The sequence below is a fragment of the Plecotus auritus genome (genome assembly GCF_963455305.1).
Source record: "Plecotus auritus genome assembly, chromosome: 2".
NCBI classification, from domain to species: domain Eukaryota; kingdom Metazoa; phylum Chordata; class Mammalia; order Chiroptera; family Vespertilionidae; genus Plecotus; species Plecotus auritus.
The window spans coordinates 48,508,539-48,522,080 of record NC_137771.1 but is presented as its reverse complement, the minus strand read 5'-3'; the positions used below and the strand labels follow the sequence as shown (position 1 = coordinate 48,522,080).

The 13,542-nt window shown below is 35.2% G+C and overlaps 1 protein-coding gene across 4 annotated transcripts in view; it reads right to left on the bottom strand.

Moving 5' to 3' along the window:
• Nucleotides 1-13,542, bottom strand: part of PDE4B (phosphodiesterase 4B) — a 555,855-nt gene that overhangs the window by 433,962 nt on the left and 108,351 nt on the right. For all 4 annotated transcript variants that reach the window (XM_080658071.1, XM_080658069.1, XM_080658070.1 and 1 more), the window contains one exon: nucleotides 11,534-11,769. In XM_080658071.1, coding sequence (XP_080514197.1) covers nucleotides 11,534-11,769 — 236 coding nt within the window. The remainder of the gene's footprint in view (nucleotides 1-11,533; nucleotides 11,770-13,542) is intronic.

The following is a 13,542-nucleotide window of genomic DNA, read 5'->3' as shown; positions in this document are numbered from 1 at the left end:
GTTAAAATTCATCCATGTATTTTTTTTTTTGGCTTGATAACTTGTTTGTTTTATTACCAAATAATATTCCATTATGAGTATACCATAATTTATCAATTCACCTATTGAAGGCATCTTGTTGCTTGCAGTTTTTGGTGATTTTTAAATAAAACTATTATAAACATTTTTGTGCAGGTTTTTGTATGAATATAAGTTTTTAAATCAGTAGAGTAAATATGTAGGAACATGATTTTCAGATCATATGGTAACACTATGTTAAGCATTGTAAAAAAACAAACTGTCTTCCAAAGTGGCTGTGCCATTTTGGTTTCCCACCAGAAATATGTGAGAGTTCTTGTTTATCTACATTCTTGTCAGCAATTGCTACTGTCAATTTTATCTTTATTTTAGCCATTCTAATAACTGTGTAGTGGTATCTCATTATTGTTTTACTTGGCAATTCTCTAATGGCAAATGATTTTGAACATCTTTTCAAATGCTTGTTTGCCGTCTGTATATTTTACTTGGTTAGTTGTCTCTTCTGATCACAGACCCTTTTATTAATTGGATTGTTTGTTTTATTATTATTACATTTTTTAAGTTTCTTGTATATTTTGGATACAAATTCAATATCAAGTATGTGTTTTGCAAATATTTTCTTTTAGTCTGTGCCTTGTCTTTTCATTGTTTTCCTTGTCTTTCACAGAGCAGACATTTCTAATTTATTGAAGTCCAATTTTCAACTTTTTCTTTCATGGATCATGCTTTGGTATTGTATTAAAAAACTTGTAGCCCAACCTAAGGTCACCTTGTTGTTGTTTTTTTCTATATTTTATTTTCTAGGAGTTGTATAGTTTTGCATATTGCATTTTGGTCTATGATCCCTTCTGGGTTATTTTTTTTTTTTTGTCAAAAATAAAGAGTAAGGCCCTGTATTTATTTTCTTTTTTTCATATGGATGTCTAATTGTTCTAGTACAATTTGCTGAGAAGACTCTCTGTTCCTGACTGAATTGCCTTTGCTCTTTCTCAAAACCATTGACTATATTTTATGCATCTATTTCTGGGCTCTCTGTTCTGTTCCATATATATTGCCAATATAAAGCTATTATTGTATCTATTTTATGCATCTATTTCTGGGCTCTTTGTTCTGTTCCATATATATTGCCAATATAAAGCTATTATTGCATCTATTTTATGCATCTATTTCTGGGCTCTCTGTTCTGTTCCATATATATTGCCAATATAAAGCTGACTATTATCCTATATAATAAAGAACTAATATGCTAATTAGACCGAACAGCAGAATGACCGTCTGGATGATCTTCCGGACGACCTTCTGGAAGAAGCTAGGGCTGCGAGGGCTGAGGCAGCTGGGGCTGCGAGCCCTGAGCCCCTTGCACAAATTTCGTGCATTGAGCCTCTAGTAGCTTCATAATAAGTCTTCAAGTCAGATAATGTGTGTTCCAAATTCTTTCTCCTCTTCCTCCTCCTCTTCTTCCCCCCTCCTCCTCCTCCTCTTTCCTCCTCCTCCTCCTCCTCCTCCTCCTCCTCCTCTTCTTCTTCTTCTTCTTCTTCTTCTTCTTCTTCTTCTTCTTCTCTTTCTTCTCAGTGTTATATTGGCTATTCTAGATCTTTGTCTTTCATATAAAGATTAGAATCAATTTGGCCATACATACAAAATAGTTTGTTGAGATTTTTATTGAAAATGCATTGAACCTGTAGATAAAGTTGGAAAAAATGCATCCTAATAATTTTAATCTTTTAATCCATAATTATAGTATATCTATTTATTTAGAGCTTCTTTGATTTATTATCAGAATTTTGTAGTTTTCTGCATATATAGTCTGCACATATTTTAAATTTATATCTAAATATTTATCTTTCTTATTTTCGTGCTACTATAAATTGTATTTGTTATTATTACTATTTCAAATTGCAATTGTTCATTTCTAGTGTATAGGGAAACAATCAATTTTACATATTAACCTTGTGAAATCTGCAACCTTGCTGTACTCACTTGTTACTTCCTGGATTTGGGTTGGGTTTTTTGTTTGTTTTTTTGTTTTGTTTTGGACAATTCCTTGGAATTTTCTGCATAGATAATCATATCATCTGCAAACACAGAGCGTTTTATTTCTTCCTTTCTAAACTGTGTACGTTTTATTTCCTGTTCTTGTCTTATTGCACTAATGAGGACTTCCAGTGTAATGTTGAATAAGTTTAGACAGACAGGACATCCTTACTTTGGTCCCAATCTTATGTAGAAAATATCTAGTTTCTGACTATTAATTATGCTAGCTATACAGTTTTTTATAGAGGCTTGCAAGTTCAGAGAGTTCCCTTTTATTTTTAGCTTGATAAAAGAGTTTTTATCATAAATGAATATTGGATATTGCCAAATAGTTTTTCTGCATCAATTGATAGCTTAAAGATTGTTCTTCTTCAGTCTGTTGGTATAGTAGATGGCATTGACCAACTTTAAAGTGTTGAGCCAGCTTTGCATATCTGGAATAAATCCCACTTGGCCAGGATGTATAATCCTTTAATGCATTGTTAAATTTTATCTGCTAATTTTTTTGAAGATTTTTGTATCTATGTTCATTGAAGATATTGGTCTGCAGTTTTCCCTTCTTGTAATGATTTGGGTGTTATGGTAATGATGGCCTGATTATTGTCTATTTCAATGTTTAATAAAATTCATCAATGAAACCATCTAGACTTGGAACTGTCTTTTTTTGTAAGCTATTAATTTTCTATTCAATGTCTTTAATAGAAATAGGCCTATTTGTGTTATCTATTTCCTCTATGTGAGCTTTGGTACTTTACATCTTTCAAGGAAATTAGTCCAAATATCTAAATTTTCAAATATGTGACTACAGAGTTACTTACAATACTCTTATTATTCTTTTAATCTCCATGAGATCAAGTTATGATATCTCTTTTGTTTCTGAAAATGGTAATCTGTTTTTTTCTTTTTTTCTTAGTTAAGCCTGCTAGAGATTCATCAATCTATTGATCCTTAAAAGAAACATATTTTGGTTCCATTGTTTATCTATTGTTTTCTTTTTTTCAATTACACTGATTTCTGTTCTGATCATATTATTTATTTTATTCTGCTTGCTTTAGTCTTAAATTGTTTCTTTTAGCTTCCTAAGATAGAAGCCTTATTGATTTTAGCTTCTTCATTCTTGTCAAATATCTTACCTAATAATAGATAAACATATAAATTGACCGTACCTCAGATACACCACCAGCCAATCAGGAGTGATATGCAAATTAACCCAACAAAGATGGCAGTTAATTTGCATACACAGGTGCCAAGTGAAGGCAGTGATGACGCAGGCATTCTGCCCCACTCCTGGTCTCTCAGGGCCTCTGGGCAGCGTGGGAAGGTGGGGCTGGAGCGGAAAGGGGCAGCTCTGGGGCCTGAGGGGAAAGGGGCTGGGCCGGAGTGGAAAGGCAGTGCTGGCAGCCAGGGAAAGGAAAGCCCATTCTAGCATGAATCTTTGTGCATCAGGCTTCTAGTATATATTATAATGCTATAAATTTCTCTCTAAGCCAGCCGTGGGCAAACTACGGCCCGTGGGCCGGATCCGGCTGTTCTATCTGGTTCTCTTGCTCTCCCCTCTGCTCCTTTACTTTGAATTTATATTAGTTCACACAAACACTCCATCCATGCTTTTGTTCCGGCCCTCCGGTCCAGTTTAAGAACCCATTGTGGCCCTCGAGTCAAAAAGTTTGCCCACCCCTGCTCTAAGCACTACTCTTGCTGTATCCCACAAATTATAATAAATTATATTTTTATTTTTACTCAGTTCAAAATATTTATAACTTTCTCTTATTTCTCTTTGACCATCTTTTATTTAGACTTTGGTTGCTTAATCTCCAAACATTTAGGATTTTCCAGCTATCTTTCTGTTATTGATTTCTTGCTTAATTGCATTGTGTTCTGAGAACATACTTTATATAATATTTATTCATTTAAACTTGTTAAGGTGTGTTATAGCCCAGGATAATTGTATCTTGGTGAACATTCAATGCAAGCTTAAGAAGAAAGGGCATTCTGCTGTTGTTAAATGGAGTATTCTAAAATAATTCAATTAAATCAAGTTGATTGGTAGTGCTGTTCAGGTCAAATACATCTGTAATGATTTTCTGCCTGTTTGGTCTATCGATTACTGAAAAGGCGGTGTTGAAGTCTACACTATAATAGTGAATTTGTCTATTTCTCCTTGCAGACCTATTAGTTTTGCCTCATGTATTTTGATGCCCTGTTGTTAGGTACTTACACATTAATGATTGCTATGTCTTCTAATGTAACGGCCCTCTATATCTCTGATAATTCTCCTTGATTTGAAGTCTTCTTTAATTAACTTTATATAGTTACACTAGCTTTCTTTTGATTAATATCAGCATAGTATATCTTCCTCCATTGTTTTACTGTTAACAAAACTAAAGCTTTATATTTAAAGTGGGTTTCTAGTGAACGACATGTAGTTGAGTCTTTTGTTTATCCACTCTGACCATCTCTATCTTGTAATCTGTGTATTTAGATAACTGGTATTCATAGTTATTGATATAGTTGGGTTAATATCTATGACATTTATAGCTGTTTGCATTTATTGTTATTGCTATTGTAATTTGTCCTACCCTCTTTTTCTGCCTTCTCTGGTTTTAATTAAGCATTTTAAATAATTCCATTTTTCTCCTCTCTTAGCATATTAATTATACTTTTTTAAAAAAATTAGTGTTTTCTCTAGAGTTGTCAATACGTATTAATAATTAGTCTAAATCTTCCCTACTGGGTAGTACAGCTGCTTTTAAACAGAATAGTCCCTATTGCTCCCCCCTGTCCATTATGGTGTTGCTGTCATTCATTTCATTCATCCATATAATCTACATTGGTACTATAGCCGGGGTGTCATTCATTTCACTTATCCACATAGTGTTTGTTGTTACTATATTACTTTAATCAGTTATGCTTTGAGTAGTCAAGAAAGATTAGTTAAGAAAACTATTGTTATTTTATCCTTACTTATTTCTTCTTTTACACAATTCTCTATATAAATATAAGTTTATACCATATATAATTTTCTTCTCACCCAAAAACTTCTATTATCATTTCTTTCAGGGCAGGAGTGTTGATGATGAATTCCCTTAAGTTTCATTTGTATAAAAAGTATTTATTTTTTCTTCACTATTAAAGAATAGTTTTGCTGGTTATAAATTTATGAGTTGGTAGCGGTGGGAGTTCTTTCAACATTTTAAATAATTGACTCCACTTTCCTCTTGCTTTCATGATTTCTAACAAGAACTTTGTTCTAATGCTTATCTTTGCTCCTTTCTACATATGTTTTTTATTCTTTGCCTTCTTTCAAGATTTTATTTTTGTTTTGGGTTTTCTGCAGTATGAATATGATATACCCAGGTATAGATGTTTTGGTATTTATCCTTATTGGTATTCTCTAACTTTCCTGGTGGTTAGTGTCTATCATCAATTTTAAAAAAATTCTCAGTCATTACTTCAATATTTACTTCTGCGCCATTGCCTATTCACTTCTGATATTCTAATTATGCATATGTTGCACTTAATGAAATTGTCACATGGTTCTTAGACATTCCTTTGTTTGTTTTAGGTTTGAGGGGTTTATTTTCTCTTTACATTTCAGTTGGGCAAGTTTCTTTTCACCTAACTTCAATCTCATTTATTCTTTCCTCAGTCTTATCTAGTCTACTAATGAGCTCATTGTTTCTGTTACAGTTTTCATTTCTAGCATTTCCTTTTGATTCTGTCTTATTAGAGTTTCCATCTCTCTGCTTTACACTACCCATCTCGCTGATTATTTTTTATTTTTCCATTTGAGCCCTTATTACACATATCAGTCATTTTAAATCCTATTTCTGATCATTCCAACACGTGTGTCATATCTGGGTCTGATACTTGGTTTGCTCCTTTTTTTCCTTGTCTTTTCTCATGCTGTGTAATTTTCTTGTTAAAAGTGCAATATGATGTATCAGATAAGAGAAACTAAGGCAAATGCCATAAGTGTGAAGTTTCATCTTAATCTGGCTAGGGTTTGGCTGCAAATTTTTGTGATAGCTATGGATGCTGGAGGTTTCAAATGCCTCTAGTATCTTTGTTTTGCTCTCCCATTTTCTTTGCCCTTCCCTAGAAACTACTCCTACATAAATTCTATTTCTCTTGAAGCTTTTTAAGTTTTAATCTACCCTTATTATCTTGAAACCCTGTTGGTGTGGTAGTAAGGCATTCAGGAGAAGCATTTCATACTTTTATAATTAAACTTCAGATTTGTAGTGGATCTATGTCACAAGTATTTCTTAGCTTCATCCCACCCTTAGGTAAGATAGATGGGCCAGAGGGGCTAAAGTTGAGGAAATGTCCTGTCCTTAGGTGGAATTGAGCTCTGGTAAACTATTTTTCTCCCAAAAGTATGACTTTTTAGAAAACAGTTTGGGAATATTTCAGAATGATTACTGTACCAGAGCAAAAAGGGAAACTTTCTTGGCTCTTTACTATAAGAAGATGATGAGGTTACTGGAAGTAAAGTCCCCAAAAGAAAAAAGTGTTTGCATATCATTTGGTAGCATGCAATACTTGTGCAAAACAGCTGAGTTCTTCATGTTCTACTGGTACAGTTCTAATTTAAAACTGCTGGTACCAAGCTTAGGTGGGCAGCACTAAACTGAATTTTCTAAATTCATTCTCCATTACAGACTAAGGAGAAAACTATAGACAAATCCGAATTCATGTAAATTGACAAAGGCCATACATTTTTAAAATACTAAAATAATTACTAGGTGAATTTTCTGGTGATACAGTTCATTGTAGATGGAGCTTTATATTTTGCTTGTACCCTGACAAATAATAATTCTACCCCACAAAAATGTGGAATTAAGACTCTAAAGAAAAGCAGAGCAAAGATGAAGTATATTAAAGGAGAGCCAGACAGCACAGTAATTGAGTCCAGTTCTGTATGGGAAAATATCTAATGGCTAGATTTATCAACTCTGAAAAGATGCAAGTGAATGCGATTTGTTTTACAGTAGATGCGTTTATCAAGTTCCAAACTCAAAAACTTAGGAATACTTTAAATAAATCAAATAACAATATAGATAGAAGTGAGGAAAAAGTAGTGACTGGAAAGAGGCATAAGAAATGGCCTCTGGGTGTTGGTAAAGGTGTCAGTTTCTTGATTTGGGTGCTGATTATATGTTTGTGTACAGTTTGTAAAACTTCATCAAGTTATACCCTTAAGATATGCATACTTTTCTGTATGTAGATTATTTTTAATTAAAAAAGTATGAATAAGAACCATTAGAAAACACAGATAATAAAAAATAGACCCTTTGCTCATTTAAATATCATATCATATTCAAATGAGCAAAGGGATAAAATAATTATTCTTACTATGTTTTAATTTTAAACCTTCAAAATATCTACAATGTGTTCCCACCTCATCGTATTCATGCCCTTGTACAGTCCCTCTCTTTATGTGTGGGCTAGATCTAATGAATAGAACATGTAAATGTGATGAAATGTCACTTCCTAGATTCAGTTGTAAAAATACTTTGACTATTATCTCTCTTTCTCTCTCAGCCCTTACTCTGGAAAAAGTGAGCAGAGCCACCATATTATGAGTAGCCCTATAGAAAGGCCATGTGGCAAGAAACTCATTTTTCCAGGCAACAAGCAGCAAGCACCTGGAACAGTAAATAACCAGGTGAGTGAGCTTGGAAGCATATCCCACTCACTTGGTCAAGCTTAAAATGATTGCAACACTGGCCAATAACTTGATTCTAGCTTTCTGAGAAACCCAGGCAGAGGTGCCTACCTGAGCCACAACTGTATTCCTGATCCACAGAAAACGTGAGATAATAACTATTTGTTACTTTAAACCATTACGTTTTTAAATTATTTCTTATGCAGCAATAAATAACTTATACATGTGGGGAAAAGAAAACTGCACAAAATGACCTAGCATATTTCATAAGTAAATAAATGCGAACTCTAAAAATTAAAAAATGCAATAAAACTGAAAATTCAACTTAATAGATTTAACAGCAAATTAGATATAGTTGGAAAGAGAATTAGCAAAGCGGAAAGGAAAGAAAACCAAAGCAATTACCAGAATACAATCCAAAAAGACAAATAATGAAAATAAGTTATGGAAGATATTACAGTCAATGATCGAATATTCTCATACTTTCAAAAGTATCCAGGTAATTGAAATAAAACAGACATATTATGAGTGAATTACTAATATGTGGTGTTGACTGACTACATGATATAAACTTTCTGGATTATGTCTAGATCAGGGGTGGGCAAACTTTTTGACTCGAGGGCCACAATGGGTTCTTAAACTGGACCGGAGGGCCGGAACAAAAGCATGGATGGAGTGTTTGTGTGAACTAATATAAATTCAAAGTAAACATCATTACATAAAAGGGTACAGTCTTGCCGAAACCGGTTTGGCTCAGTGGATAGAGCGTCGGCCTGCGGACTAAAGGGTCCCGGGTTCGATTCCGGTCAAGGGCATGTACCTTGGTTGCGGGCACATCTCCAGTGGGAGGTGTGCAGGAGGCAGCTGATCGATGTTTCTCTCTCATCGATGTTTCTGGCTCTCTATCCCTCTCCCTTCCTCTCTGTAAAAATATCAATAAAATATATTAAAAAAAATAAAAATAAATAAAAGGGTACGGTCTTTTTTTTATTTCAATAGTTTTATTCATTTCAAACATTTTAACAAGAAGAATGTAAACACTAATTATTATAATTTGAAACTTCAAAAAATGGAGGAATCATAGCACAATAACATACCTTATATTGAAGATGGCAAAGGCAAAATAAAATTGCCTAACAAAGAAAAGGTACAAAAGCCTTTCAAACTAAACTTAAATATAATAAAATAATTTAAAACTAAAACAAATAGAAAAGAACAAAATGTGTAAACAGCAAATTAAACATTTTCTTTAGTGCAACTTCCAAATTATGCCCAGGACGTAGATGTAGATGGCAATGTAGACTGGGTTGAAGGTTTTTGGTCTTTAAAACATCCACTTCAGTGGGAACAGTGTTGTTGGTCTCCTTTTTAGCTAATGCTCTGATACTGTGCTCTCCAGGGGCGTGTCTCCCTACATCACCACGATAACGTGTCTACGCATTCCCAGGGTGATGTCAGGGGGGACACGTCTGCGGGCATTACAAGGAGCCTCTGGAAGATTGAGAGGTGGTACCTTCTATTGAATGGGCGGATATAAATCCGCCCACTCAGAAGAAGGAGCTGCGGCCGTGTTTCCCGACGTTGCCATGTTAACAACTGCTGCTGGTGAAGGAGCGGAGGGGAGAGCAAGAGAACCCTCCACTCTTTCGGCTCCACAGGCCGGATAGAACAGCCGAACGGGCCGGATCCGGCCCACGGGCCGTAGTTTGCCTACGGCTGGCCTAGATTCTCCATTTTCCTATAAACTACTGACACCCAGCATGAGGCTACTAATACTTGAAACATGGTTTCTAATTTCCAGAAGGATTTATTGGCTAATGATCAACAGGAGAGAAACTACCATTTGTTGATCGCTTAACATATGCTTTTAACTAATCTAGGTACCTTATAGAGATAAGCATATTAATTCCTCACAATGGCCTATGGGGTGAATACAATTGCTCTCTTTGTACAGATAGATACACTCAAGTTAGACAGATAGACAAGCATGTCCCAAATGTCAGAGTCTAGGATTTGATACTTCTACAGAAGGGACAATTCCAGAACTCTCAAAGTATCCTTGAGTTAAATGAATTCAAAGTTTGCAAGGAGCATTATTTTAACAGATACAGCACCACACCTGTCAAAACTGGACTCCTGCTTATGACAGTCATCACCTTTTTTTGTTGTTGCTGGATTGTGAGGAATTTGTTCTGGGGAAGTCTTTGATGATAGTAGGGACAATAAGATAACTCTAAAAAGCATATATTTACTAACTGGTGTGAAGCATTTCAATACCATAACAATTGACACCACTGGTACCATTGTCAACATGTTGAAAAATAAATCTGTGGATTCTTTAAGAATCCAAATCTGTGAGTATGCAGAAACATAATCAAGGCTATTTACAGAAGCTATGTGACTGAATAAGCAGTATGGGTAAAATATGCCCATTTTAGTTCTCAATGATTGGCTATGACTGTTTCAATGTTAATTCAGCTAAACAGAAGATGTAAGTTGATGCCTTTCAAATTTTTAGCCTAGTCTCCCTAGAATGTGTTAATAGGCTTCTCAATCACATACAGACGCTTTGGTGAGTTACTTCATGCTAATAACTATGATACCTGGAGTCTTGGTGATATAACCCTTAGTGTATTTAATAACCATCTATTAGAAGGTGACTTGCATTATTAAATGAGCACACATTGGACTAACCATCAGCGTAGTAGATAGATCTCAGCATGTGGCAAGGTTTTATGGCACACCATACAAATCACAGATTTTAATGATTTACTGGAACAGTATTATACAATAATTTAATATGTTTAGTTCTGGTCCTTAATAAGTGATACAAACAAAAAGTGATTTTAAAAGCACCATATTTCTTGCTCTCTCTCTTTTCTCCTCTGGCTCCCCCATGATGCCAGTATTGGTATACTTGAAGTCGTGATAGTATAACTTGCACTATCCTCATTTTGGGGGATTCTAATGCCAGATAGTTCCGTTCCTTCCGTAAGTCCCTGGAGCCTTTTGAGCTTCTGCTGTGGTGCTGGAACTCAGGAGGAATGTGCCCAAGTGTGTGCACAGGCCCCTTAAAAGAAACTGCTTGGGACTCCCGAAGCCCTCCATCTCACTTAGCCACACTTCCCACTGGTTTTTACGGTCAGAAGTGATGAGGACTTCTCTTCCTGGCACTGAAACCCTGAGCGGGGAAGCCCGGTAAGTGTCTGGGACCCCTTACTCCTTAGGAGACCTCCACATCCAATATTCTTCCTGATATTTATCATCACACTTGGGTGTGGGACCAGCCCATTCAGCATCTCCACGCCTCCTACCCATGTCAATGAGGCTGCTAATGTATATCTTTAGTTGCAGGACTTTAGTTTAGCTAGATTTCAGGTGGTTCTAAATAATGGTTGTTCTATAGTTTAGTTATAATTTTAATGTGGTTGTGGGAGGATTTGAGTACCGCATTTACCTATGCCGCCATCTTGACCAGAACTGATATAATACTGATTTATTAAATTAAAACGTATTCACACACACACTCAATAGTTCTTTTTATAAAAATTTCATGGGCAGCCATTTTGCTTTCCCTTGACATTAATAAAAAAGTATCACATTTCTTCCTCAATAGGTTCCTTCCAATTTAAATAGGTAGAAAATATCTCTACTGTTACAAAGGTTTCATCTTCTACCCAAAGGAAAACAAATTGTCAAAATGTCAATAGCCTTAGTTATCCCACAGATAACTCATATTTTAATAACAGGAACCTGTATTTGGAGTAGTTGGAAAATAAAACTTAGAATTGACATTTGGGGGCTACTCACCACTCTTGGCTTACAGTTGTAATAGCGATGCTTGGAAGTGTTGTCAAAGGCAGCGTGGTTGGTCTGGAAATGCCATCGCCATCAGGAGTCCTGGCCCTTTCACTCTGCCTTTGGGACAGTGGTGGTAACTGCAAGTTTCCTGAGCAACACCGTCTCCCTCTCCAGAGGTCAATCCCAAGTGTGTTACTAGAACTGTAGGATTTACTCAAGGTACATTCAAAATAATCTTTAACATTCTGGAGGATCCACAGGGAAAGAAAACAAGGAGAGAGAGAAAAAAAAGTCAAATGTTAAAAATGATGCATAGTGGAGTAAAATAAGAACAAGCTGTCACTCATAAAGTCCTGATTCATTATCTCACAATCAGAATCTAACATTGATGTCAAAAGCTTAAGAGAAAACAAGAGAGGAGGAGGTTAATTCTCAAATTTTAGAATAATAGATCAGTTGCATATTCATGGTGATCTTTAGGACTGTAAGTAATATTTCCCATTTATGGGAAAATTTTGACATGTTTCTTTCTTTTGCTTTGTAGTTGCCCTTTATTTGCTAAAATAAAAGCTTATAATTGAAAAAAATTTAGGAAATCAATGATATTCCACAACATGGGAACAATCTTTCCTGGCTAAAGTATAAAGTTTCTAGCTTAGTGTTTTAAAGTAAAAATATTTTCTATCATAGGATAGCAAGACGGAATAATTATGAAATTATGGCTGACTACTATTTTTGTTCCAATAGAAGGTCTTCTCATGGTTGAGGTGTTTGTTTGTTTTTTATTATTGTGTACATTATATAGGCGCTCAAAAAAAAATAAAAGAGAGAGAGAAAGAGAGATGAGTATGATTAATCAAGTTCTGAGCTGGATTGCAATGTTCAATACTTGCCTTAATGTTGACATAAATGAAATTATTGTGAGAAGATAAAAGCACTGTCCTATAACCGATGATTAGAGTTATTTATTTTTCCTACATATCTTTTGGTGACTGTGGTTCCTGGTACTGTTGGGAGTGGGGATCCCAAATGAGTTATTGTCTGGTTTACCATTCAAACCAGCTCAAAGACAGAAAATGTTATAGCACCTCAAATGGCCGCCAATAGCAACTTGGAGTTTGAAAGATATAATTGTCATTCTCTACTCTTATCTTAACAGGGAATAATGGAAGTCCTACCATCAGGCCAAGGTCTCTCACCTGAAAATCAGTATGTGTCTTTAAAAAAAGCAGGTACCACTGACCGGTTAGCTAAGTTGGTTAGAGCATGGTGCTGATAAAAAAAAAAAAAAAAACAGGTACTTCCTATTAGCCCTTCCAAATAGACTTAAGAGACCTAGGACTAGATGTCCTGAGGTTTAAACAAACAAACTTTCTGCCCCCACTCCTCCACCCATCCTGGTTTATACAAGAATAATTAACTCACCTTTAAGGGTCTAACTGTGTTCATTCAACAAATATTTGTTGCACACCTCTTATAGTTTTACACTGTGCTGTTTAAGAAAGCTACATCATAAAACGGTGTAGTAAATGTTCTCATTGAGGTTACACTCTAGCAATTTATACTTTCTGATCTGCATAGGACATTTTGCTGATGGAAATATAGGCAAGAATAGGCCTGACAATTTGCAGGGGCCTCACTTGCCCTGCTAAAATGGAATATACTAGTAATCATATTTTCTTGCGCTTGGAATATAATTACAGTTTTGGAATACAATTTATTTGAGATTCCATAGAAACACACTTTGGTAACAGGAAGAAAACAAAACAATCTAGAATTTCCCGCAGTTTGAAATATTCTGGAATGTATTTAGCGTTTTACCGTTCAATAACTGGTTGTTATATTAAATGTACTGTAGACCTAGCATTTACTGTAGTTAGTGTGTCCGTGTGTGTGTGTGTGTGTGTGTGTGTGTTACAAATAAGAGGCTGATGTGAAAACGTAGAAGAATTAAGTTTCTTTCTCAAAAAACATTTAGACTAGTTAAGAAGACCGAATGTACAGTCTTCCTAAAGAGA